General features: G+C 36.5%; 1 protein-coding gene across 1 annotated transcript in view; it reads right to left on the minus strand.

Annotated features, from left to right (window-relative positions):
* Window positions 1-725: 725 nt before the first annotated feature.
* LOC105493460 (axin interactor, dorsalization associated) overlaps window positions 726-27,093 on the minus strand; it is a 42,680-nt gene continuing 16,312 nt past the window's right edge. Inside the window, exons 3-10 of the mRNA XM_011761136.3 lie at window positions 26,250-26,303; window positions 25,829-25,883; window positions 19,690-19,753; window positions 18,988-19,094; window positions 8,669-8,791; window positions 5,888-6,010; window positions 2,709-2,826; window positions 726-2,564 (exon numbers count right to left, since the gene is read on the minus strand). Of these exons, the coding sequence (XP_011759438.1) occupies window positions 2,468-2,564; window positions 2,709-2,826; window positions 5,888-6,010; window positions 8,669-8,791; window positions 18,988-19,094; window positions 19,690-19,753; window positions 25,829-25,883; window positions 26,250-26,303 (741 nt within the window). The 3' untranslated portion in view covers window positions 726-2,467. The remainder of the gene's footprint in view (window positions 2,565-2,708; window positions 2,827-5,887; window positions 6,011-8,668; window positions 8,792-18,987; window positions 19,095-19,689; window positions 19,754-25,828; window positions 25,884-26,249; window positions 26,304-27,093) is intronic.

Genomic DNA, 27,093 nt, shown 5'->3' on the forward strand with positions numbered 1-27,093 from the left:
TGTCATTTAAGTGTAGATTATGCCATCTAGGAAGGTAAGTAGAATAGGTAAATTAAATCTATTTTTAAAATTCAAAATTAAGAGTATTTTTCCCCTCTAAAGCCTTTTTTGGTGATTATTCTGTATCTGACATAATTGAGAAACTGGCAAGCTGTGGAGATTCCAGTGTAGCTTCTCTGAGAAGTTGTGAGCCAGTCCATAACTGCTTCCTCTCACATCCATCTGATTGCACCATTTCTGCAGCAAACCCCAAAGCAGGGCGCCAAAACGCAGATGGCATAGGGAGTATCATCCCTCAGTCAAATCACTTTTCCATCTCTAAAGTTTCATCTATTTCGGAAGTCATCTCCAACTAATTGTGTCTGGATTTAGTTGCTAAAATTGTCTTATTTATGAAGCAGCAATATTCAGCCTGAAGGCATTTCTGCTATGGTTGTAGTGACATCGTCAATGGCTGATTTTTTTCATTGGAAAGTAAGTAATTTGTGGGATGTAGTATATTCTGTGTCAACTGCAAGACAATCACTCATTTTCTCATTATATTCAAGTCCGAATTAAAGTTAAGCTAATCACACAGTGTTCAATTTAAGCTTCTTTAATGTTGATGAAAGGTATTTGTAGTTCATATAAACCATACTTATGTGAAGGATAGCAGATGCTTCATATAAATTATCACTTTGATATACATATCTTACGGTTTATGAGAAAAGAGAAAAAATAATACATCGGTTTTGCTACATTTTAATCATTTTTTTAAGGGATTATTTTTTAGGTCTTGTCAGCAACATCAAACAAAAGGTACTGAGTACTCCACAGGGTACAGAGTGCTGCCAAGCACCTTAGAAAAATTACATGACACGGAGAAAATGCGCTTCTTGCTCCTTGAAGAGCTTACAGTCTAGGGATTTGACAACTCACAGTCTTAGGAACTGAGTGAACAATAAAGTAAGGCAAATTCTTCATCCCCTAGAGCTATTGTGGACTGACTCGTTTTAGAATTTGGAATTAATCCAATCAAGATGAGAGACAAGACTAAATTTGGCCGAGAATTTGCTCAGGCTCACATAGTTTTTATTAACATCCGTCTAGTAAACAGAATGGACCTAACAGACAACTGAAAGTAAAGACTAGATCTCTTGAAGTGCAAGGGCTAAAACAACTTAATTGTGGTTACTTATTTTAAAAAGCAAACATACTGAATGGTATGACTAGGGTGATTACACTAGTTTAAAAATAGGCCAGGTACTGACACTGCATTCCCCTCATGCATTGCTCATTTAAAATAGTGAATATTAAAATATGTGGGCTTTACATCTAACCCACAGAAAGTCCACCACAAATGTTCTGTGTATCAAATATCCACCTCATGTGTACTATGAAAGTTTTATTTATGCCCCATTAAGTCAAAAGTAAATAGTCAAATTATAGTAAGCTAATGACCTGCATATTTTCATATGGATGAATGTCAGTATATCTAAATAGGAAATAAATGGCGATCCTATCTACCTATATAAAAAAAATAGAATATCTTTCCAGATTTTGCATACTCCTCACTATAAGAAGAGGTATGCGGGTTTTAAGGTTTCACAATCAGTTGTCAGAAAAACAGCAGTTATGCCTGCAGTATCTCGTTAGCATCTGACTCAATTATTTTTAGATTACATGTTTAGAAGACATTGTAAACCCATCTAAAAATTTGTAATTACTTTGAGATGGTTCCAATGTTAACCCTAGAATCATCATCAGAAAGAGTAACAATGTGATGTAGAAGAACAGCTAATCAACATGACTAAAAATATGCTCATTTTCAGAAAAACAATCTGGTCATCTGGAAACAATCACAGCTACAACCTAGGGAACACTCCCATATGGGATACTGATCTGGCCAAGGCACACTTTCTAAGCAGGAAAACTATCAGATCAGGGTGAATTTAGGCCACTTCAGAGGAGCTGCCTATAAACATCCAGACAGACCTTCTTAGGCCGCAGAACTGGTCCAATTCCTCTTAAAGCAGTTTGACACTACCCTACCCACATCAACCCAAAGCTTGAAGTTAAGTCAAAAGAGCATACTGGAGCAAAAGTGAACAGATGTGTAAACTCTAGCACATTCTTATTGCTGTATTAAGTCTGAAGATGAGCACATCCTACCCACAACAGTATTGTTCCAGGAAGCAGGGTAGGAGTAGTGGTAAATTAGAAAATAGACTATTAATTGCACAATTAATAGAAAAGTAAAAACATGTTTCAAAATCTACAATAAACCTGTATCCAAAGGAGTCCTATATGTCAGTGATGTGCTGGACTTTGAATTCTGTGGTACAGCTTTGCATTGGACTCCCTCTGGCCTACTGGTCTGGGTGCGGCTTGCTTCCTGCCTGTTGAAGGGTGAATACGCTACACAGAGCTATGATGGTTACTACTGAGTGGTAAAATTCACAGAAGTTCCAGGTTCATCATGTCAGGATCATTCCTTGTGCAAAGTTTGATGTAGATGAAGATAAAGTGGTTTCTTGGTCAATAATTGTAATTTCTTTCTTTTAAAGTCAGTGGGTTTCTTGTATCTGTAATCACAACAGAAGGATGATTGTTTAAAACACTTTGATAACTGAACTCTTCCAAGGTTAAATACTGGATATGGGGGATTTAGAAGAAATACATACTAGTCACCATCAAATTAGTACTAACTCTATATGCACACCACTTACAGTTCTATTACAATTGGCCCAGGTTTAATTTCATCCATCTCCATGAAAGCAAAACACTTGGTGCTGGTAAACCTTTTTTTAGGCTTGTAGTGTTTGAATTCAAAGAAGATAGCTGCACCTAAGGAATTAAAACAAGCCGCATAAACCACAGATAGCACATTTCTTGTGTGTCAATTCATTTTCTTTGATCACCAGAAGCATATGAACAGCTACAGCGGGCATAATTCGACAAAACAACTTGTGCCAGTCTCAATGATTTGACAGGAACTTACTATGGTTGTCACCCCAAACTCGTCTGTATCTGAGAAGAGTGACATTTCTCCTTATCATCCAATTCTACAAACTATAGCAAAACTTCTTGAGCTAGACTGCTTCAAGAATGTATAACAGTTATGTACACAGGTAGAATCATAAGCTGCTATAAAATACGAAATGCCACAGAAGAACAAAGAAGATACTTCAATACACAAAGAAACTCATTAGGTAGAAAATGCATTTAAAAGAGTTCCTAAAAAAATTTAAACTTGAATTATTTCCCTTACCCCGAAACAAAAACTCAAAAATTCAATCCTGGGGGTATTTTGGAATTCAAACAACATAAATCACATGCTGGCTGAGCTGTAAAATGTTATCTCTTTCCCTAATACCTTTTGCAGTATTCAAAGCACTGTTGTGATGTTTTTCCTGGAACTGCATGTTTGTGTCAAGGCAGTGCTGTAGAAGACAAAAGGTTCAAAGAGCAAATCTATCTATTCTGCCACTCTCCTCCAATGAGCAAGTGATAATGAGAAATTTAGACAGTTCTGGCCAGGTGCGGTGGCTCATGCCTGTAATCCCAGCATTTTGGGAGGCAGAGGTGGGCAGATCACTTGAGCCCAGGAGTTTGAGACCAGCCTGGGCAACATGGTAAGACCCCACCTCTACAAAAAAATTTTTTAAATAGCCGGGCTTGGTGGCAGGTGCCTGTAGTCCCAGCTACTCGGGAGGCTGAGGAGGGAGGACTGCCTGAGCCCAGGGAGACTGAGGCTGCAGTGAGCCATGATCATGCCACTGTGCCCCAGCCTGTGTGACAAAGCAAGACTGTTTCAAAAAAAGAAAAAAATAAGCAATTTAGACAGTCCTATGTCCCCAAAGTCCAACAGATAAACTCTTCCCCCAATCCTGCAGGAAAAAGCTAAAAATGGAGAAATAAGTTGCCTCATCAATGTGGCCGAGAAAAATGAATTTCTAAAGAAGGCATGGAAAGCGAAGGAAGGAAGTCAGTGTCTCACTCTTCACTGGTTACTTCTAAATACTGCCTTAACCAGAGCAGTCCAGGAGCTTGGCTTTCAAAGATAACATACATTTAATACTGTCACTGATGACAAAACTCCCAAGTCACTAGAAGTTCAGCAGTGTTCAGAAATGTGTGTACAGCATTGGCACTTGGGTCCAAATGGACCACATCACATGGCAAGGGAGGAAAGAAAAACCAGTTGTTCAGGAGACGATGGGATGTGGGTGAGAGAGAGATGGGCATATTCAGCCATCTACTCCCAACATGCTCGAAAGGATTACAATAGTTAGGTTACTGGTAACATCTCTTCCCTAGGTGTGTGACCTTGCCATTTCCACAAACGGTGGCTTCTCTGCTCCCTCCCACAATACTCAAGAGGCATTTTGTCATTAGAAAACCTCAAAGATTTTTAAGATACCAGAGTCTTTTCAGCTAGGAAACCCATCTCCTCCTCATGATTGTGTCTTGAGGTTTGAATAAATGTGAATGATAAAGTCACATTTCAAAACAATGCCAAAGTTCAAATATGTTACCATCATTCTGAGGAAGTTAAATTATTAATCTGTATCACCTGTAAATAATATATTTCCTGCATCCCTCATCATGCTTTTTATAAGAAAGAACAAAACATAAAACAAGAATATCCTGGGAAGATTAAGTTAAAATGTTTGTAAACATGAAAGTATGGTCATTAACACTAATATCAGTTAAAACTACAGTGACGGTAAACAGTAAGTTTGAAGCTGGCGAAAACGAATAGAGTCAAATTTTTAATCTAGTTCTACTTTTATTATCTGGTGAGTCGAGTCATTAAGAAAGAACACAGTGTAATAAAATAGAAAAGTTAACCCATGAAACACTCCACCTTCTCCCCTCCACATCACAAACATTTCTTAAGGCAACAGAGTTAAAGAAATGAAACAAATCAACAGTTTTGTTCAGAAGACATACTTTGTAACTGAAATTTCTTCAACACTATTTATTAAGCACCTCCTACATATATAGTCTTCTAACACAGCGACTCTGGAGCTTTGGTGTATGTCAGAATCACCTAGAGGGCTTCCTAAAACAGACTGCTAGGCCCGTCCCCATGGTTTCGGATTCAGGATGTCTGGGGGTGCCACCTAACAAGGTTCCAGGTGCTGCTGCTGTTCCAGGAATCATACTCTGAGAACCACTGTTCTAACAGAAGCACTGAAAGGTCTTTTAGTAGAAGAACAGAGGAGGCAGCAGCATCAGACTTGAGAAGTGAAATATCGAATATTTCAGATGCTGAGGCAATCACTTCAAAAGGCACTTGAATATCCTATAGAGCTTGAACATTTCAGAAACTGCAATTGAACCCTCAGGTGATAAAGGGATTCTGAAGTCACCTTTTTGGAGAACACCGAAATTTTCACTGGGCAAAAAGCATGGGTATTTAATACTAAGAACTGTACTTGGAAATGTAACCTCACTGTTTCAAAAATTTGCTTTTGTCCTTTCCTATTTCCTAACAATTAACTGCAAGTTATCGTTCTACCAAACTAGAAATCCTGGAAGAAAACCCTGGTTCTTAATTTCAAGATTAAAACTTAATCATTAAACTTAATCATCAGGGAGCCTTAGGGTGCTCCTGCTTCTCCCAGCCCTTCAGTGTGTGAAAAACTTTGTTTTGTTGGTAAAGACAATAAAATTGTATTATCAAAGATTGTTTTACTATATAACAGTGTTATCAGACAAGTAGATAACACAATTCCTAATTTCTAAATTTTAAAAATACGTATATTTATTCAAATCAATAAACACTATGTTACATTTACTTCTGCCAGATACTAACTATGCTAGGTCCCTCACATGTACAAACACAAATAAGATGAGAATTCTGTCCATAAGAAGCCAATGATTATTTAGGATTACAAACCTTTGGTTAATTTTTCAACATGCTTCTGGAGCTCAATGTCCACATTAAAATGAACATATGTATCTTCTTTTCTTGAAGCCACAGGGGTATCTTGCACAGGAGTTAAGTCTATGCCATTCAGATCTAAAGAGAAAAGAAGTTTCTCTTTAGGAACATTCAAGTATACAGACTTAAAAACTGCAGGCCGGGCACGGTTGCTCACGCCTGTAATCCTAGCACTTTGGGAGGCCGAGGCAGGCAGATCATGAGGTCAGGAGATCGAGATCTGGCTAACACAGTTTCACCTGGCTAACACGGTGAAACCCCATCTCTACTAAAAATACAAAAAAATTAGTCGGGCATGATAGGAGGCACCTGTAGTCCCAGCTACTCGGGAGGCTGAGGCAAGATAATGGCATGAACCCAGGAGGCGGAGCTTGCAGTGAGCCAAGATTGCACCACTGCACTCCAGCCTGGGTGACATCTCAAAAACAAAACCAAAAAACAAAAAACTGCAAACTAGGTAGGGCATGGGGGCTCACGCCTGTAATCCCAGAACTTTGGGAGGCCAAGGTGGGTGGATCACTTGAGGTCAGGAGTTCAAGACTAGCCTGACCAACATGGTGAAACCCCGCCTCTACTAAAAATACAAAAAATTAGCCAGGCGTGGTGGTGCGCACCTGTAATCCCAGCTACTTGGGAGGCTGAGGCAGGAGAATCTCTTGAATCCGGGAGGCAGAGGTTGCAGTGAGCCAAGATTGCGCCACTGTACTCCAGCCTGGGCAATAAGAGTGAAACTCCGTGTCAAAATAACAAAAAACAAACAAATAAACAAAAAAAAACCCTGCCAACTACAGGGGGTATATTTCATAAGGATGCTTGCAGAAAGGTGAGAGGAAATTCTTGGACTAATAGAAATTCCCATTTGGTGTGAGCAGGTATCTGAAGAGTTGCAGGTGATCACAGAGGCATGTGGAGAGGCTGAGTGAGGGGATGGGAGGCTTCGCGGTGGGAAGGAGGAAACCTGTCTCAATCAGGTACAAAAGAAAGCTTGTAGAACACAAAATTTCATCTTTATAGGGAAGAAGTGAAAAGAACTTTTTGTTTTCCTTAGGAAATAGGCCACTATATTTTTGTCTGCAATAAAAACTTAGAATGTAAATAATATGCCTCAATGGGACCTTACCCCTAATTTCCAAACTTGATCAAGTATATGGTTTGGAAAGGCCTTTAAATCTAACATTATCAGAATCCCCCTGCTGTATTCAAATCTAAGGACCAAAAATGGACATGAAAATTGCCACTGAAACCCTTCCATCAATGAATAATTTTACAAATATTATCTAAATTCTCATTATATTTGTTATAACAACCTGTTTTATACCAACTAGACAGAACACTAAATTATTGTGTATGGTTTTAATTTTCTGGATCCAGGAATCTTCCAGTTTAATCAAATTCAACATGGACTCATTTAATGACTACTCAAGTGTTTACGTATTACTCAACAGATTTGTCTTAGAGAACTTAAAACAATATAGTTCATTGTTTCAGTTCTTAAAGATATTTACAAAAATATGTTTTAGTTCAACATGTATGCAAAGGTAACTTAACAGCTACTACAATATCATTAAATATCTTTGTGTTTTACAGTGTACATTCCTGAATGAGTTACACAGTTCTGTAAATGACCGATCAAACTATAATGTAGAGTATATATACTTTCCAGTAGGCCATATATTTGATAACTGATAACATCAGAAGTTAAAGTTTCACAGCATTAGTGCTGTGGATCATGGTCTCCAAATAATCTCTCTCTGTGGCCAAATTCCTTTTTATTTTAATTGGTACTAATGAACTTTTGAATCTGAACTTATTTCTATGACTGACAAAAGTTCTCTTCATTTGATTTCAGTCCCTATCTGTTTCTTTGACTTGCCTCAAATTACAGATTAAAGTAAACCACTTGGATTAGCTGTGCAGTTGTTTCTGGATAGGAGTATGACAACTTCATTCTCAATTGCCCAATAATTATTTTTAAAAGACTGTTAAGTACTTTATAAAGAAAGTACTATATACAATGTTTGGCAACAACAAAAGAATTCAACCAATGTGGTTTCCCTCTGAAGGACTGAAAAGGTTAACTACCTTTTCACTGGATAGGAGAAAAAAACCAAATCCTAAGAATAATCATGCTTCCTAACCACAGTAACATAGTTAAGGATAAGAAATACTTCACTTGTTGAATGCTCCACAGGATTACGTTCAGAGCAGGCATGCTATGGATCTGTCCTTCTCCCTGTCCTCACTGATCATTCACTTAAGGCCTGATTCTCATCCACCTTTGGAGGACTCTCCAATGTAGACCTCTCTCTTGGACAGGAAGGAGAGGGCCTAACGCAGGAGGGAAACAGAACACTGGGCTTTGCAAACAAACCTACACACCTTTGGAAGGTGAGGGATATTCTGTTAACCTGTATCCTAAATGATGTATCTGCTGATAAAGATGTGTAGCCAGCACCCCAGGTGGGATTTTAAGAATAAAAAGATATACACAAAGAAAAACTTAAAAGCAAAACAGTGTAAGTTATAAATAAGAAAATAAGTAAATCTCTCAAAAGTGTTCAGTGAAGAAGTGATGATCTCTTTCAGGGACTTTGCCTCATTATATAATAGAATGAACTAAAACGAGTTGTCACATACAGAAGACTCCTTGCCCCACCACCAAAAAAAAGCTGTCCCAAATAAGAAGCAACATTATAAAATTCACCTGAGGGAAAAAAAGTAAACAGAGTTACTTACCCTTTACACTAACTGTAATATAGGGATCAATGCACTGCCCAGCATCTTTCAAACCAATTTTCTCAATTCTGATAGTGAGTAACGTCATTCCTGGTTCTGATGGCAACCTTGGTAATAAAGTACCTGGCAACAGGGAAAAAGCAATAAAAGCTTCATGTCATTTCACAATAAGCATTTTAACAAACACAGAGAAGATACAGCCTTGCTCGTAACTGACTTAATAACCAGCCAGGCATTATTTTGGTTCCCAAAACTCCCAAACGCTTGGCATTACTTTTTTCAAATGTTTAATTATACATAAGAGAAATCTGCACTTCCATGTCTCATAGTCACCACTAAAGCAGAAATTATTCAAGTTTGTCAGAAATTCAAGTCACTCCAGGAAGCCCAATTATAAATTACCACATAATTAATAATAAACTCATTACTTTGTATATGCTTATTTATATAATATACTTTGCATCTCAGTATGAAGTGGTAGAAGAAAAAACTTTTAAAATATTTCTTATATTATCCTAATGTTTGAGAAATATAATACCACAGTTGATCAACAAATCCTTTTAAATTACTTTTTATTTGACACAGGGTCTCACTCTTTCACCCAGGCTGGGGTGCAGTGGCACAATCACAGCTCATTGCAGCTCAACCTCCTAGGTTCAAGTGATCCTCCCACCTCAGCCTCCCGAGTACCAGGGACTACAGGCATTTGCCACTAGTTACTATTGATACAGGAAATAATTTACAACTTAGTAATTGTGTATTTAATGGAATAATCTTACAGTCTAATTTCCCATTCTTTTCCTTATGAACATTAAGAAAAAAAAAAAAAACCCACCTGTTGAAATTGCAGTGAAGTTTAGATCAATTTTAGAAAGAATCACATCTTTAGAAATTGCTTCTTCCAATCCATCAACTGTTATCTCTCAGCTTTTTAAAGACTTTTAATTTTCTCAATGGAATTTTATTCTTTTCTTCACGAAAGTCTTATACTTCTTTTGTTGGGTTTATTATAAGATACTTGATATTTTTCTGATACTATTATAGATGTTATAATATTTCATTTTCTGAGCACTTATTGCTTATTTAAAGAGATAGGATCGATTTTTTAATAATACCTCTGCTGGTAGGAAGAACTGATTTTTATGTACAGATTTTATACTCAGGAACTCTACTCTCTTATTAATACTAACGACTTATCCATAGGTTCTCTTTCATGTTCTAAATACATATTCGTAACATCTGCAAATAAAGGGACAAGTTTCCTCCAATTTTTATATTTTATTTCTTTTTCTTATACTAGTACACTGGCTAGAACTTCTAAAGCACTGTTGAGGAAAACAGTTAATAGTAGGCACCCTTGTTTTGTTCCTGATCTGAAAAGGAAAGCTTTCTATTTTATCACTAAATATGACTGAGGCACTAAATGTCATTATAGCTACCTTTTATCGGATTAAAAATGTTCTGTTCTTGGTCTGCTAAGAAAGTTTTAAAATCATGAAAGAAATTAGAATGTAATTGAAAACTTTTTCGGCATCTCTTGAGATCATGAGATTCTTCTCCTTAATCTGCTAATGTGAATTACCTTGATATATGCATCTTGCTGATTTAACAATATATTCTGAAAAAAAAAAAATCATGCAATAGTTTATGGAGATTTTCCTAATTATTTTCTGTAATAGTCCATGTATTGGCTATTCATTCAGCCAATCTTCGTATGGCAGTTAGGTTGTTTCTAATAGATTACTATTACCAAAAACACCTCAATAGAGAACCTGGTGTATATGCAAGTATTTAAAAAAAATTTTTTTACACGTTATTGGAAGTGTATCTTCAGAGAAAATTCCTAGGAACAGGATTGCTAAACTAAGAAAACTTGTATATTTTTGTTATTATTGAGCTATTGCTGAACTCTCCTTTAAAGGGACTATTATCACTTTCTATTCCCACCAGTGATGAATGAGCCCATTTCCCTATTGCCTCAACAGCAGTAGTTTTAATTTGCATGTCTTTTATCATGTGTGAAGTTGAGTATCTTCTAATATGTTCAAGAGCTATTTGTATATCTTGGGGGTGTGTGTGTGTGTGTACTATCTGTTCATATATTTTAACCAATTTTCTAATGTTTTGGGGGTGTTGTCACAACTTAAAATTTTCTCTATATATTAAGGATATTAGTCCTTTGTCATTTTGACTTTGATTATGGTGTTTTCTGACAGACAAAAGAGAGAAGTTCCTTTTATGATAGACTATTTTCTCCCAAGTAAATATTAAAAATTCTTCTACCTTTAGGTGAATCACTTTCATAACCTATAATTATCTAGATCTTTTAGTTGAAATAACGAGGCTAACATTTCTTTCTTCCTTACCAACAAACTTTTTTTTCTGCCTGAGAATATAATAAGGTTTAATCTAACTACTAAATATATTTCTAACAATGTAATATGGAGGCAGTGATTCCAAGCCGGAAAGATACCTAATTTATTCAGTTCTTCCCTAATTCAAGGTAGAACATAAAACATTGCACTCCATCATGAAGGTTCAGTTTTATCTTGACTAAGGAACAGCTGAAGCTATGTAATTAAGACTATAGATAGTATAGAAAGGTGTATTTCTCAGTGGTTTCTAATGTGCTCTCTCCCTGCCTAATCAACTCCTACACACCCTTTGAGTCTCAGTTCTGGCTAGATTACTTTTGCTAAACTCCTTCAGTCCTTTTTTCGTTCACTCATAATATACTGTGTCCACCTCTAACCATGATGATGTACTTTTTTTGGCTCTGTCTTACATGGTGAGCATCCTGAAAAACGGGAATGAGTAACTGTTCATTTTTGTATTGTTTGCACTAGTAATAAAGAGATCTTTGTTTTAGAAATATTTTGTTGAATGATAAATGAATTTTACAGTTTTAGAGGTTATTATGCTCTAGTAAACACGTGGCCTGAAAACATATTATCAATGTACTGCCTTATATAATATGCATGAAAGAAGATAAAATACTAGGGTAATACCATACCATTCCAGGGCTAGATTAAAGTTAACATATTTGGGCCGGGCGCGGTGGCTCAAGCCTGTAATCCCAGCACTTTGGGAGGCCGAGACGGGTGGATCACGAGGTCAGGAGATCGAGACCAACCTGGTGAACATGGTGAAACCCCGTCTCTACTAAAAAATACAAAAAACTAGCCGGGCGAGGTGGCGGCGCCTGTAGTCCCAGCTACTCGGGAGGCTGAGGCCGGAGAATGGCGTGAACCCGGGAGGCGGAGCTTGCAGTGAGCTGAGATCCGGCCACTGCAACTCCAGCCCAGGAGACAGAGCGAGACTCCGTCTCAAAAAAACAAAAAAAAAGTTAACATATTTGTGTGTCAAAGATAAAAACATACAATAATTAAAAATCAAGGCAATGTATTAAAAGCCAGATTTCTAAAACAAAAATGGATGCATTCAACTGTATAGAGTAACATGAGAATAAGTAACTACATTTATAAAACTTTACCAACTGCAGTTCCTGCAATGGGCTTTGTACTGAGCAATGCAGGTTCACAGTGATGAAAAGAGACTATGCAGCCCCTATAGCAATTTTATTATAGGTCTTTGAGCCTCATATGGCAGTAAGCAGTTAAGATTATGCTCACTTGATTTGGTCCATTTAATTTTTTTTTTTTCAGGAGACAGGGGAAGCCACTGGTAGCTGATGAGCTCTATACAGCAGTCTGATGTCAGCCTCTTCAGCTTTATCTGCCCCAACCTTCCCTTATGCACCAACAGCTGGAGCAAACATGCTCTACTTGTAGCAAAGAAAACTGGAGGAAATTTTTCAATTCAATGTGACTTCTAAAGAAGAGGTATGAGCTAGGAGAGGAAGGTTCTAAGCCTAAGCATAGAGACAATTCTAAGTAAAAACAATGAATTTCAAGCTTCTGAATCCTTTCACTGCACTAGTGCACTGGGGAACACAAAAAAGTCCATTTAATGATGAGACCTACTTATTAATAAGGTTGTACCTGGATGGATAATTTCCAAGTTGCATCATCTGTGAAAAACACTTTATCAATGCAGCGATGGATCCAACAAAATTGAAAAATCGCAACTACAAGTCACAACCATTGATAAGTAAAGATACTGATTATTTTGATATCCTAATGGCCATTTAAAATAGAGTAAAGCTTTTTTTTTTTTTTTAAAGTAATGTTCAGTTAAAAAAGGCTCAAAAAGGAAATTAATAGCACAACGTAAGGCCCAGAGAAAGAAAAGTCACACAGTAGGCAAGGATCTCATAATGCCTGCATGTGAAATTACAAGATGTTTTTAGGACAAGATATAGTATAAGAAATTTAAAAGGTTCTACTCCCAAACTGCACAATAAGTGCACACAGAGATGATTTTTCATATCCTGAAGAGGTTTTGTGATAAACTATAAAAAAATAGCTTCTCTACTGAGTCTACAAATTTTACCAATAAATGACATGCTACAGCATTTGTAAGGTGTATAACTAATGGTGAACTCAAGAAAATTTTTTCTGCTGTGAAGTCCCCAAACAAGCAAAGGCCAAGCTGGATTTCACGCCCTGTCTTCACGTGTACCTCTGAGGAACTGCCCTGGGCTGTACACTGTGGTGTCAAACAGAAAACCCTGACACTGTCAACTCATGGCTTTCTTCACTGAGGTGCTACTGTCAAAATTCTCACAAATAAAATGAAAAGAGGTTCTAGGTATCACAGAAATGGCTAAGTTTGTTCAACAAAGACCAGTTCACTCAAGAATGTTTTGAAAATTAGCCGGGCACGGTGGCTTACACCTGTAATCCCAGCACTTTGGGAGGCCAAGGTGGGTGGATTACCTGAGGTCAGGAGTTTGAGATCAGCCTGGCCAACATGGTGAAACTCTGTCTCTACTAAAAATACAAAAATTAGCCAGTGTGGTGGTACATGACTGTAATTGAAGCTACTTGGGAGGTTGAGGCAGGAGAATTGCTTGAACCCGGGAGGCAGAGGTTGCAGTGAGCTGAAATTGTACCACTGCACTCCAGCCTGGACGACAGAGCGAGACTCTGTCTCAAAAAAAAAAAGAATGTTTTGAAAACTGTACAAGTGCCTAACCTAGCAACAAGGCAGGCTCTCAAAAGAGTGTGTTATAGCCACTGCCACCATGGGGAGGAGATGGGGACTGTGCAAGCAAGTCCTCTGTCCAGGCTGGCCATGTGAATCCTCGACCACCAAGGTGTCCAGCAATCAGTACCACTCTCCCTCCTACAGCTGGTACAGAGAAAAGTGGAGGAATATTTGAGGCCCCTCACTTACAACTTCTCTGTTCCAAGAGGAAGCTGATAAAAATGGAGATCCCTGCAAGGAGTAGGATCTTCTCACATTGACTAGTTCTGTGTGTGGCCAAAGGCACTCTGGACAATGGAGATTATGGAGAACCAGACTATGAATGGATGAGGAGTCTGGGGTCACATGGAAGGAACTTGAAGTCAGGGAAATCCTTTAAGACCCTGTCCTCACAAAGAGAAGAGGAAGGCTGCCATTTCCTTTTTTGTCTCATTATTTCTGCTTTAAAAAAAAATTGCTATTGTTTACATCATATACCACAGCAAAAGGAAAATTTTTCTTTTGGTCCAAAAGGGCAAATGGCATGATGGTCTTTGTTCTAAAATAGTAGTGTATCATCACCTAGACCAGAACGTTAAAGAGGCAAAGCCTTCTCAGAAAATCACTAAGGATTGTATCTTCTGAAAACACTGTAATTTGAATTTGCTTATTAAGTTTGTTAATGATTTTTATATAATATTTTATAGATGCTTGTCACAGGCACTGGTACTTCAATGAAAGGTCAGTCCTTATGTTGTCTTGGTGCTTTGAAAATTAAATGTCATGAACAAGGAATACATAATTTTTTTATCTACACTTTCAGGACAGAGTTCATTGAGGTGTCTAAAATGCAAACTCAACATTATCACATCATAATACATACATACGATAATATATATACATTTTGATAATATACACATTGCTAGTTTTCACCATTTTTATCATACTTGTAATTAAATTTGCATATCTGGTACGTATCTGATTTTCTCTGTCATCCAAATTTGTTTTGAGTATATATTTCTTTGTGCTGCCAAAATATAATAAAAAAAGATATACTTGATAATGCTTTGCATTATTTTGAGATAATTTTTAACACAATTTAAGATAAAGATATTGCTCAAACTGGCTACAATATTTGGTAGATGGCAGATAACACATGAAATGTGTCTTGAAAATCTGGCAATAGAAAATCTTTGCAATTTGCATTGCACATAGATAACAGGTCATGGTGATACCATTCATTTGTTTGAATTGCTGAGTTACATTTAGAGGTAGAACTTGTGGTAAAATATTAAAATACATATACCATTTATTTTAGCTAGCAATTGATTAGCAGTTGAAGAACATGGGTTCCTCAAGCTTTTACGAGAAAGGCTTTGAAAATATAAGTTAGTTCATTTTGAAATTATTTTAAAAGTTTGAAAAAATTTTAGGGGCCATTATCATTGAAATTATATTATATGTAGGTCTGTTGAATTAAAACTATACCTGATTAAAGTTGTTTGTAAACATAACCATACACTTCAGGTGATATTAACTGCTTGGCCCCTAAACATGTTCTGGATTTCCATAAAAAAAAGAATGCCCTGATAGTCACAGGAAAGCAATGAACATTTGTCGCAGTTTTTGACTTTCTTACATGTGTGCGAGCAAGAAAAGAAACTGCTTCATTTCAGCTGAAAATAAAATCCATGTTTTCTTCTTTCAAGTTCAACTCAGAATTGAGTAGTTATACAGCAGAAAATAAATACAGGCTTGACATTAAATAGGTAAATTTCATTGTTTATTTTGAGTGTCAAAAATAATGTTTTATGCATACATAAGCCTATGTAAGAGATGAAGAACCAGTACCTATGCATAATAATTCTGAAACTGCTAGGACTATTTGAACTTGAATCACATTACTTAGTAAGAAAATGCTTTTAAAAGTCTTGTAAAAAGTTGTGTCTTGGCTATTTTTAAAGTTATATTGCTTTGGTTTATCATTTTATAGCTTTACAATTCGAGAGTATCAGTACATTTCTAGGTTATAAATAATAGGCTATAAGCTTATAATTTCTATTTAAATGAAATCTACCAAGACTATCTTTAGAAAAGTTAACTCCCATTTGGCTAAGCCAATTATATAACATAAATATGTTTGCCTTATGAAATGAAAAAATTTTGAAAAGGAAGGAAGGAGATTAATATCAAGAAAGGTAAGTAAGCTTGACTACCTTTTTTTTTTCTTTTCATGACAGACTGCCTAGAAAGTCATTTTTAAATTTTAAATCAGAAAAAAACTATTTTTGGTCATACCATATCTACAAACCATATGTCATACCCTCACACCTCATTAGCTTAACAGTGGTAGTGGTTAGTATATGAGTTGTTCAAAACTCATTAAAGGTATATATTAAAAAGAGTGAATTTTTCTTTTTTCTTTTTTTTTTTTGAGACACAGTCTCACTGTTGTTGGCCTGGGCTGGAGTAAAATGGCACAACCTTGGCTCACTGCACCTCCGCCTCCCAGGTTCCAGCAATTCTCCTGCCTCAGCTTCCCAAGTAGATGAGATTACAGGTGCCCACCACTACGCCTGGCTAATTTTTGTATTTTTGGTAGAGATGGGGTTTCACCATGTTGGCCAGGCTGGTCTCGAACTCCTGACCTCAGGTGATTCACCTGCCTCGGCCTCCCAAAGTGTTGGGATTACAGGTGTGAGCCACCACGCCCAGCCAAGTGAATTTCACATATGTAAATATCCCAGTAAAACTGATTTTAAATCTTGTGTTCCCTTTGGGTCACAAGAAACTCTTTCTTGCTCTATAATTAAAAGTATCATCTTGCTATGTCAATGAATATAATTTTACAAGCTATTTTTCAATAAGACAGGCCCTGAACAATATGATCCCAAACCAAATATAGCTAATTAAACTATACATACTCTTTCTTTTAGGGGGAAAAAATTTCAGGGACTAGAATGGTTCAGTAATGCATTTGTATCTCTGAAACCGAAATATCACAATGCTGTATCAGAATACAAATTCAGTTCGGGCTTAATCTTACATAGCAAATGGATTTATGATAGAAGTTCCTTTTCAACTGGGCAATCTGAACCCCATAAAGACCTTCATCTGCCCATTTCATGATTTACATCATCTGCTTCTTGTTTGCTACAGAAGTACAGTAAGCAGGAAAACAACCAAATCAGACAGAAATTTATAGAACTGGAAGCTACACCAATTACAGTATGTAGTTTGAAAAGGCAATAAAAATTATCGAGTCAGTGAAACAGCAAAATATCTCACCATCTTGGCAATCTTGAAATACCCTATAAAAGCAAGAAAAATAAAGCTCTCTCTTCATAAAGCAAAGTAGATTGGAAATAATGCCCTTGTACCAAAGAAACATTATTAACAATAAGAGCTACCATTGATTGATAGTGCCTGCAATGTTTCCAATAACCCTGCAGTGTAGGTACTGTTATCCCCATGTAGAGATGATGATAAGAGTAACAGCCACCACTAATATTCAGCATATGAACAATACAATGCTAAATGGTTTATACTTAGTATCTTGTTAATCTTCACAATAACCTTATGTATGAGTTAGGCACTATCATTATCCCATTTTATAAAGAAACAGAAGTTCAGATTGGTTTAAGACACAGGTGCAAAGTACCTCAACTAGTGATTAGCAGAGCCCAGACTCAAAAGCCCAGTTATCTGTTGGTCCGAGCCTATATTGTTCCTACTCCAAATGACTCCTCCTCAAGAAGTATTCAAAATACTGGAATATTAATTATGATGAAAGCTATCTGAACAGCACACAGATTGTATTTAACTATAATGGAAAGCTTCTAGAATCTCTTCTAAAATGCATCACAATATTATAGCAGATTGCTATACTTCCCAAAGTAAACTAGTTTATCAGAAATAAAAACTATACTTTATAAGAACAGAACAGAACAGAAAAGAGTAAAGCAGTAATTGGGAGAGGCAAGAAATTTACCCAGGCTGCTTGCCAAGGTTATTTACAGGGAGGGAAGATACTCATGGAGAGCTTCCAGAAATAAAAAAGTTTGCCATATATTCTTTGCTTCCTCAAAACAAGATGGGGAAGAAAGGGCAATTGTTCAGTATCCACTCCCATGGGTCCACTTTTAACCACCACAAATTGATTAATTAAAGAAGTACTTATGGCTGGATGCAATGGCTCATCCTTGTAATCCCAGCACTATGGGAGGCTGAGGCAGGTGGATCACCTGAGGTCAGGAGTTCAAGACCAGCCTGGCCAACATGGCAAAACTCTGTCTCTACCAAAAATACAAAAATTAGCCAGGCGTGGTGGCATGTGCCTATAATCCCAGCTACTTGAGAGGGTGAAATACGAGAATTGCTAGAAACCTGGGAGGCAGAGTTTGCAGTAAGCCGAGACCATGCCACTGCACTCCAGGGCTTAGGTGACAGAACGAGACTCTGTGTCAAAAGAAAACAAAACAAAATAAGTACTTATGACAGTATACAGAAAAGAATTAACATAGCAGGCCTAAGATTGTTATTCTTAGAAAACCTCCTTGCAAAGTCAGTCCACGGCTGGCATCTGGGATCTTGGATTTGGGGAGGGTTCCCACCATTCCCTGGTAAGAATGGTCATTGTGCCTAAACTGTGTAAACAATATGATTTGTGCTAAACACCTTGTTTCCTCTGTAGTCTGGAATTTTGGTCTGTGCCAGGCAGAAAGTACCCACATACCCAGTCCCCAATAAAAGCTTTGGGCACTGACTCTAAAGAGCTTCTCTAGTAGACAACATTGTGCATTTCATATATGTTGTCGCAACTTGTTGCATGGGAAATTAAGCACATCTTATGTGACTCTACAGGAAGGGGATTCTTGAAAGCCTGCACCTGGTTACCTCCAGACTTTGCCTGAATGGCTTTTCTGTTTGCTGATTTTGTTCTTGCATTCTCTTGTAATGATTCCTAGCTATGAATATAACTATATAGTGAGCCTCGTGAGTCATCCTAGAGAATCACTGAACATGGGGATGGTCCTGAGGACCCCTGACACGGAGAGTAAGATAACTTCACACCCTACTTATGAAATAGCTACTGCCAATAAAGTTTGCCTAAGATTAGCATGAGCTTTAGAGTGGTTGTATTGCCCCACTAGCAAATACCAAAGTAAGTTTCAAACACCCTGACTTTGGATGCAGTTAAGTAATGTTTATTTTTAATAAGTGATACCTACCGGGAACTCTAGCAGGAAAAGAATCAGGAGACCCTGCTCCAGCACCACCCTCTTCTTCATCTTCTTCAAATTCCAAATTCTCTTCTTCACCAGGTGCCAAAATTCTTCTACATGAAAAAGGGCAGAAAAAACAACGAACTGCAAAACTAAATATACTAGAGAAGCTTCACAAATACTTGTTTCCCAGGCAAGATACTGATATTAAAAAATGCTGATAGGCTGGGTGCGGTGGCTCATGCTTGTAATCCTAGCACTTTGGGAGGCCGAGGTGGGTGGATTGCCTGAGCTCAGGGGTTCGAGACCAGCCTGGGCAACACGGTGAAATCCCGTCTCTACTAAAATACAAAAACATTAGCTGGCCATGGCACCGTGCACCTGTAATCCCAGTTACTTGGGAGGCTGAGGCAGAAGAATTGCTTGAACCTGGAGGCGGAGGTTGCAGTAAGCCGAGATAGCGCCATTGCATGCCAGCCTGGCTGACAAAGCAAGACTCCATCTCAAAAATAAAATAAAATAAAATAAAATAAAATAAAATAAAATAAAATAAAATAAAATAAAATAAAATAAAATGCTGATATACTGTTATCACTGTTGATGTCAATGATATCAATAATACTAAAGTTGATATTTAAGAAAACCCAGAAATATCTGAAAAAGAGGTAAAAAATAAAATAAGAAAACAAATATAAATGTTTCTTTTACCTTAATGGGACAGGCTGAACATCAAATGGGAATTCTTTATTATATGTAAGAATATTCTTTAGGACTAGAATAAGAAGATAAAGAAACATGAATTCTTCCGTGAAGCAAAATAAAAAATTATATCTTAAATGATTAATTTTTAATCAATTTTATTATGCATATTAATATATATTTTTAAATTCCCAGCCTTACACCATTTGAGAGCTACACAGTACATTTGTCTACTGAAGGTCTTAGCAAAATTAAAATATCCATGGTGTACTCTAGGTACCAGTATCCTCAGAGTAATGTCAGATCTCCAAGAAGAGTAAGTTCCAGAGTCTCAGAGCCCTCATGGAAAATGAATCCTATCTACAAGGTCTTAGGTGAGACATGGGGTACCAGAAAAAGAGAAGGCCTCCTCTCTATAGTACTTTAATTAAAAGATTTGAGCCTGAGCAACACAGGGAGACTCCTGTCTCTACAAAATAAAAATAAAAATGAGCCAGGCATGGGGGTGCAGGCCTGTGGTCCCAGCTACTCAGGAGGCTGAGGTAGGAGGATCACTTGAGCCCGGGGGGGTCAAGGCTGCAGTGAGCCATGATCATGCCATTGCACTGCAGCCTGGGCAAGAATGATACTCTGTTTAACAAAAAAAAAAAAAAAAAAAAAAGTTGTATAGAAGATGCCCAGTTAGAGATACATGAGTACATTTTATTCTCAGTCCTGAGAAGATTTCCTCTCAATGTCATCAAACTGGTAGTTTGTAGCAGAAAGGTTATAATTCTCATATTTCTTTTATGATAAAATTTATTATACTGAGTCCTGGCATTCTGAGGCTTAAAAATTATTATAATCAGTCATGTACCACTTAATAATGTTTCAGTCAGTGACAGACCACATATGTGACAGTGGTCCCATTAGATTATAATGGAGCTGAAAAATTCCAACTGCCTAGTATATACTATACTTTTTATAGTATATTGTTTACATAGAACTTACTGTACTTACTATATTTTTATCATTATTTTAGACTGTACTTCTACTTATTTAAAAAAAAAGTTAATTTTCTTTCTTTCTTTTTTTTTTTTGAGACAGTCTCGCTCCGTCGCCCAAGCTAGAGTGCAATGGCATGATCTCGGCTCACTGCAACTTCCGCTTCCCAGGTTCAAGTGATTCTCCTGCCTCAGCTTCCCAAGTAGCTAGGATTACAGGCGTGAGCCACCACACCTGACTAATTTTTGTATTTTTATAGAGATGGAGTTTTGCCACATTGGCCAGACTGGTCTTGAACTCCTGACCTCAGGTGGTCGCCTGCCTCAGCCTCCCCCTAAAAAAAGTTAATTATAAAACAGCCTCAGGCAGGTCCTTCAGGAGGTATCCAGAAGAAGGCATTGTTATCAAAGGAGATGACAGCTCCATGTGTATTACTGCCCCGGAAGACCTTCCAGTGGGACAGGATGTGGAGGTGGATGACAGTGATATTGATGATCCTGACCCTGTGGAGGCCTACGCTAATGTGTGTGTGTTTCTTAGTTGTTAAAAAAAAAAAAAAAAAAAAAAAGTTTAAAACGTAAAAACAAACAAAAATTAAAATAGAAAACATTTATAAAATAAGGACATAAAGAAAAAATATTTTTGTGGCCAGCGCATTGGTTCACACCTATAATTCCAGCACTTTGGGAGGCTGAGGTAGATGGATCACTGGCAGACAGGAGTTTGAGACTAGCCTGGTCAACATAGCGAAACCCTGTCTCTACTAAAAATACAAAAAAAATTAGCCAGGCCTAGTGGCACACGACTGTAATCCCAGCTACTCCAGAGGCTGAGGCATGAGAATTGCTTGAACCCAGGAGATGCAGGTGGCAGTGAGCGGAGATCATGCCACTGCACTCCAGCCTGGTCAGCAGAGCCAGACTGTCTCAAAAGCTGTCTCAAAAAAAAAAAAAAAAAAATATATATATATATATATAGAATATATATATATTTGTACAGTTGTACAAAGTGTTTGTATTTAAGCTAAATGGTATTACAAAAGAGTCAAAAAGTTTTAAAAAGTTAAAGTCAATAAAGTTTATATATAGTAAACTAAAGTTAATTTGTTATTAAAGACAGGACAATTTTTACAATAAATTTAGTTTAGCCTAATTGTACAGTGTTGATAAAGTCTACAGTAGTGTACGATAATGTCCTAGGCCTTCATATCCACTTATCACTCACTCACTGCTCACCCAGAGCAACTTTCAGTCCTGCAAGCTCCATTCACAGTAAGTACCCTATAAAGGTATACCATTTATTATCTTTTATATGTATTTTTACTATCCTTTTTCTACTATGTTACATACATAAAAACTTACCACTGTGTTACAATTGCCTACAGTATTCAGTATGGTAACAGGCTGTAGAGGTTTGTAGCCTAGGAGCAACAGGCTCTACCATCTAGGTTTGTATAAGTGCACTCTATGATGCTCACACAACGAAATCACCTAAGGCTGTATTTCCTTGACTGCATCCCTGTCATTAAGTGACAAATGATTGTATATATACGCATAGGTACTTACATATGTATATACACACATGTACTTCCATATTTATATACACACTTTCACAAAGAGGGATTTATCCTGAAGAGAAGTCTTCAAACAATATGGGATCACCTCCTGTGTTCTGGCTGTGATCAATCTGTATTTCAATGGTTACCTTCCGACATGTATACTTAAAGAGAGGCATCTTACAATTCTAGCTACCTCTGAAGGGTACTATAAGTATGTAATTCAGCTTCATTTCTGGCCTTATGGGTGCCCAGTAACTACCCGTGATTACATTAAAGTGAATTCACGGCGTTAACTGGAAGACCTAAAAGGCTTCCATGATTTTGTATTCAATTTATTCAATCTTTAATTTTGGAGTTCTGCAGTTCAGAGCTAAAATGGTTGTGGCATATTGGCATCCCAAAGGAGGAAAACCAGAGACTGCACGTTGCAATTCCATGACTTCCTCCAACATTCCTTCATCTTCTTCTTTTATATATATAATCTATACCTGTATATATATATATAATCTTATATATAATCTATACTCTTCATACATATAATCTATACCTTCTTATATATATAATCTTATATACATAATCCATAGTATATTCATTCTTATATATGTAATCTATACCAAACCCTCCAGTGAGAAAGAACTCTGAGGCTTGTGTCTAGATTCTCATTTATTCTCTTTCTTTCTTCTTCTCAACAAATATGGATTGAGTGCCTATAATGTTCCAGTCACTGATTTAGGTGCTAAAGAGAACAGTGATCAAGACAGAGAGTCTTTGTCCTCATATATGGATCTCAGACTCTCATCAGAAAAAGCGATAAGCCAACAAGTAAGATAATGTAACTGTGATTAGTGTTATAAAGGACACAAACAGGATGAGTGTGCAAATGGATTAAGTAGAGAAGAAGGAAAACTTTAGCTAAGGTAGTCAGGGTAAGCCTTTCAAAACTAAATGATTAGAAGACATTGAGCCATGACCTAGGATGAGAGGCACCATCTGCAGGCAGCTGTAGGGAAAGGGCTTCCCAGGGATCAGCCTGGAGCAACAACAAAGGCTCTGACGCAGAAACTAGTCAGGCTTGTTCAAGGAATAGAATCAACTGTATAGCAAAAGTTTGATAAGCAAGGCAGAAGTGTCAGAAGATGAAAGTTAGAAGGTTTGAAATCAAATCCTAGCCCAAGAATTATGCCAATGACTTGAACATTCACATAGCCACTCTGAATCTCAGTTTCCTCAATTCTACAATGAGAACATTTCCTCAGAGTGTTGTGAGAATTAAAATCATGAAATTACACAGAAAAATTTAAAGTACAAGTATAAACCTACATTATTGTACAACTCATTCTCTATCACTATTCAGCTGACTAGAATCTTTGCATTTCAGATCTCACTAAAAAGTACTATTTTTTTAAAAAAAATTATAAGAACATCCTTTCTAAACTTTGTACATGATAGCTCATTGTGAGTAAATGATAACTTCAACTCAATAAATACCAGTTAATCACTAACATAATATTGTATTAGATACTACGAATGGGAAAGGCGAACAGGTGACAAAAAGGACCATGTGTCCTTCATATCAGAAACAAAAACGTACAGTAATATTTTAATAATAAAACGGGGGAAAAATCAATCTTTAATTTGTGTAAAACACCAATTAAAAAGTTAAAAACTGTATCAGTTACTAGGAATATCTTCCATTTGTATTGTAATAGAAGAATTAAACAGTATTTTCTTTTCTTAGGTATCAATGCTTTGAAAAGGAAATGTTTATTTTGGCATAATAACCTTTCATTATTTTGTTTTTGCAAGTGTAGAGTGTATCAAATATTTAATTTATGTGGATAATTTTGGAAGCAAAAACAGATCCTTTCTTACTTTCTGTAGAATAGGTTTCCATTTTCATCAATTATAGAATAACAGGGATTCTCATGTCCTTTAAAAACAGGATTTACCTTAAACTTTACATAGGGTTTTCCTTCCACTAGTAGTACTAATTATACTTTAGGAGGATGCAGAGAAGGGGAGAGGTGAGTTTATAATTTCATATAAGGTATTAAATGAACACAAAGTACATCATGGGCTGGGGACTCACTGGCTCATTTCGTAGACTCTACACACTGAGGACCTCTGAATGGCAGATGTGGGGACGTACCCCACTAGTAAAAACTGCACTCCCAGCCTGCTCTCACAGAACATGGACCTGCCACCCTCCTGAAGCTTACACTCTAGAAATGGGACACACACACAAATATCAACATGTGTTCTCTTTGCCACTGACTTGTTTCATTTTTGTGGTAGGCAAAATGGGTAACTGTTCCCATCTGAAAGATTATTTTCTAATATGAGAGAAGTTTCCCTGAAGATATTCAATTCTATTCAATGTAACAAAATTTGCCATGCCCATACTACATACAAAGCACTGAATTAGGCTCTGTGGGAAAAATACAAAGGTTATTCACAATCTCTTTGAGGAGTGAAACAAATACAGGACAAACAATGAAGATGGATATAAAAAGTGTTACTATAAAAGATAGGAAGCCGAGTTTAATATGGCTAGAGGAACAGAGAAAGACGGGACATCTGAGGGACTTTGAAGGACGAATTTATTGAAGGGAATTTTACAGGGTCATGAAGAGATATGTTTGAGTAAGAAGTAGTATGTGACTGAGGATTATTATAAGCAAATTAAATGTATTTTCACAATCAGTATGAATTTCAGACACGATTTTCAAGACATTTTTTAAAACTCTGAAGAATACATTAGCAAAACCAACCAACCTAGTTCAACATAATGCAAGTTACAGTCAATAATTTTCCTTAGAAGAGGCTACTAAGGGTTGAAGTGAAACAGCGAATTGTTTCAGCTTTGTTCAACTATAAAGTGAGAGAACTCAACTATATGACTCTTAAAACTCCTTTCTGTTCTAAAATGCTATGATTTTATGATTCCTTGCTTAGAAATTTGACTTAGATGGATAAATAAACTCTATTTACATGAAAATGTTAAGATGTGCAATCTTGTCTCAATGAAAAATGAGAATATTGACTTAGATTCAGTTTTATATTCAACTCTTGTGCATTTGCCCATATTGCAAAGAACATTCATCCGAATTAGCAAAAAAGCTTTACGTGGCAGCACGCTAACCACCAAAACATTTGAATAAATTATTTACTTCAAAAAAGTTTTAAAGAGAAAGGAAAATGAAGACAACAAAAAAATATTTTGCAGAGCAGCTCCAACAGCTGGACTGTAGTTTTCAATGACATGTAGTGTAAATGGGCATCAATGACTAAAGCTTTACTTCCTCCACTAGATGCTGCTGCAAATGTTTACCAAAGTAACTGTGGTTTTATTAAAGTGAGCAAGACAAAATAAAGGCTAATATACATTTAGATGAGGTACAACCTCATACATTCTATAGCGAAGATAAAATCCAAAAAATAATTACTATAAATGTTACAGAAGTAACAAAAGCACCCAAAAAAATCACATAGGACTAGATATTAACAGAAATAAATCAAATCAGAATCTTTGTTAAATAGCCTTAACATCTATAATAGATTAATTTTCCAAAGGAGTATCACAAAAAAATATAAACTTAAACTTACTTGGTTCTAGCTTCTTCAGGTCCTCCAGTTTAAATTCTTCTTGAGACTGTGTGGACTAAATTTAAAATAAGCATATTACATCTTTGCACTACAAAGATTTCACTGCACCCTGTCTTTTAAGCGGCAAGAACCAAATATTCAAAAGGAATCTATTTCTTGCTTTCAAGGTAGAAAATGAAAAGTCTCAAACTGGTTTTTGTTTATTTTTGGAACACTCAGGCCAAAAATAACAGAAAAAACTGAAGTCATATATTTTATTTTACAATGTACAAAACATGAACTTAAAAAGTATGAATTTAATATATGCTGTTATAAAACACTTCTGAGACAATACTGCTTTTGAAATGAATGTCTAATGTTTTATGAGAATAATGCAGAATAATTTATTTTCCTTGTATAAGAGAGGAGAAAAACTCCTTACCTGTAAAGCTGCACTTCGCAATTCCAAGCATGTTGCAATTTTGCCTATGGTTTTCTGTAGAGGAATAGAAAAAGCTATAAATACCAAAACTGTCATAACTGTTAGTTCAAATCATCAAGTTAATTTTTATTAATAAAAGATCCATAATTCTCTTAAATAAGTTAAACTTTATTTCTTTCTGGCATCTTTCAGACTTCAGAGAAAAGAAATAAGAGGCAAAGGGTTGGGATGAGGGAGAGAAGGTGAGTATATATATTCTCCCCTGACCTAATGTGCCACAACTAATTCTAACTCAAGTTTGCTTTGATGACAGCTGTAGATATGATTTGAAGGGCTGCCTGGTATCTTCTGTTCCAAGCTTCACCTTTTCTTCTCCATAAAGCCTAAAATTCACTTTTTAAAAGGCTTAAAAATATCTGAAAGTTAGCACAATGATATAACTAATTTAATTTTGACTTAAGTCCAACACCAACTTGTTTAATTAAATACATAGGCAACACTAAGCAAAACTGATATTGTGATAAACGGTGATAAATTTTACAGTTGGATCTGTTTTATATAACATGAGCTGTAAAATGGATATTAATGATAGGGCATAGATAGCATTTGCCTTTAATAAGCTCATGTTGTATTAGGAGAGATAAGACAAATACAGAATCATTATAAAAGAAAGCAGACATTTGATTGTATGAGCTTTAGCAAGATATGCCATTATATGACCTAAAGAAACAGAACAAGATCTATATTAGGAATCGAGCCCCAATGACCAGGAGGATTTCTTTTTTTGAGACGGAGTCTCGCTCTGTCACCCAGGCTGGAGTGCAGTGGCCGGATCTCAGCTCAC

Source organism: Macaca nemestrina, chromosome 1, assembly GCF_043159975.1.
Source record: "Macaca nemestrina isolate mMacNem1 chromosome 1, mMacNem.hap1, whole genome shotgun sequence".
Taxonomy (NCBI): domain Eukaryota; kingdom Metazoa; phylum Chordata; class Mammalia; order Primates; family Cercopithecidae; genus Macaca; species Macaca nemestrina.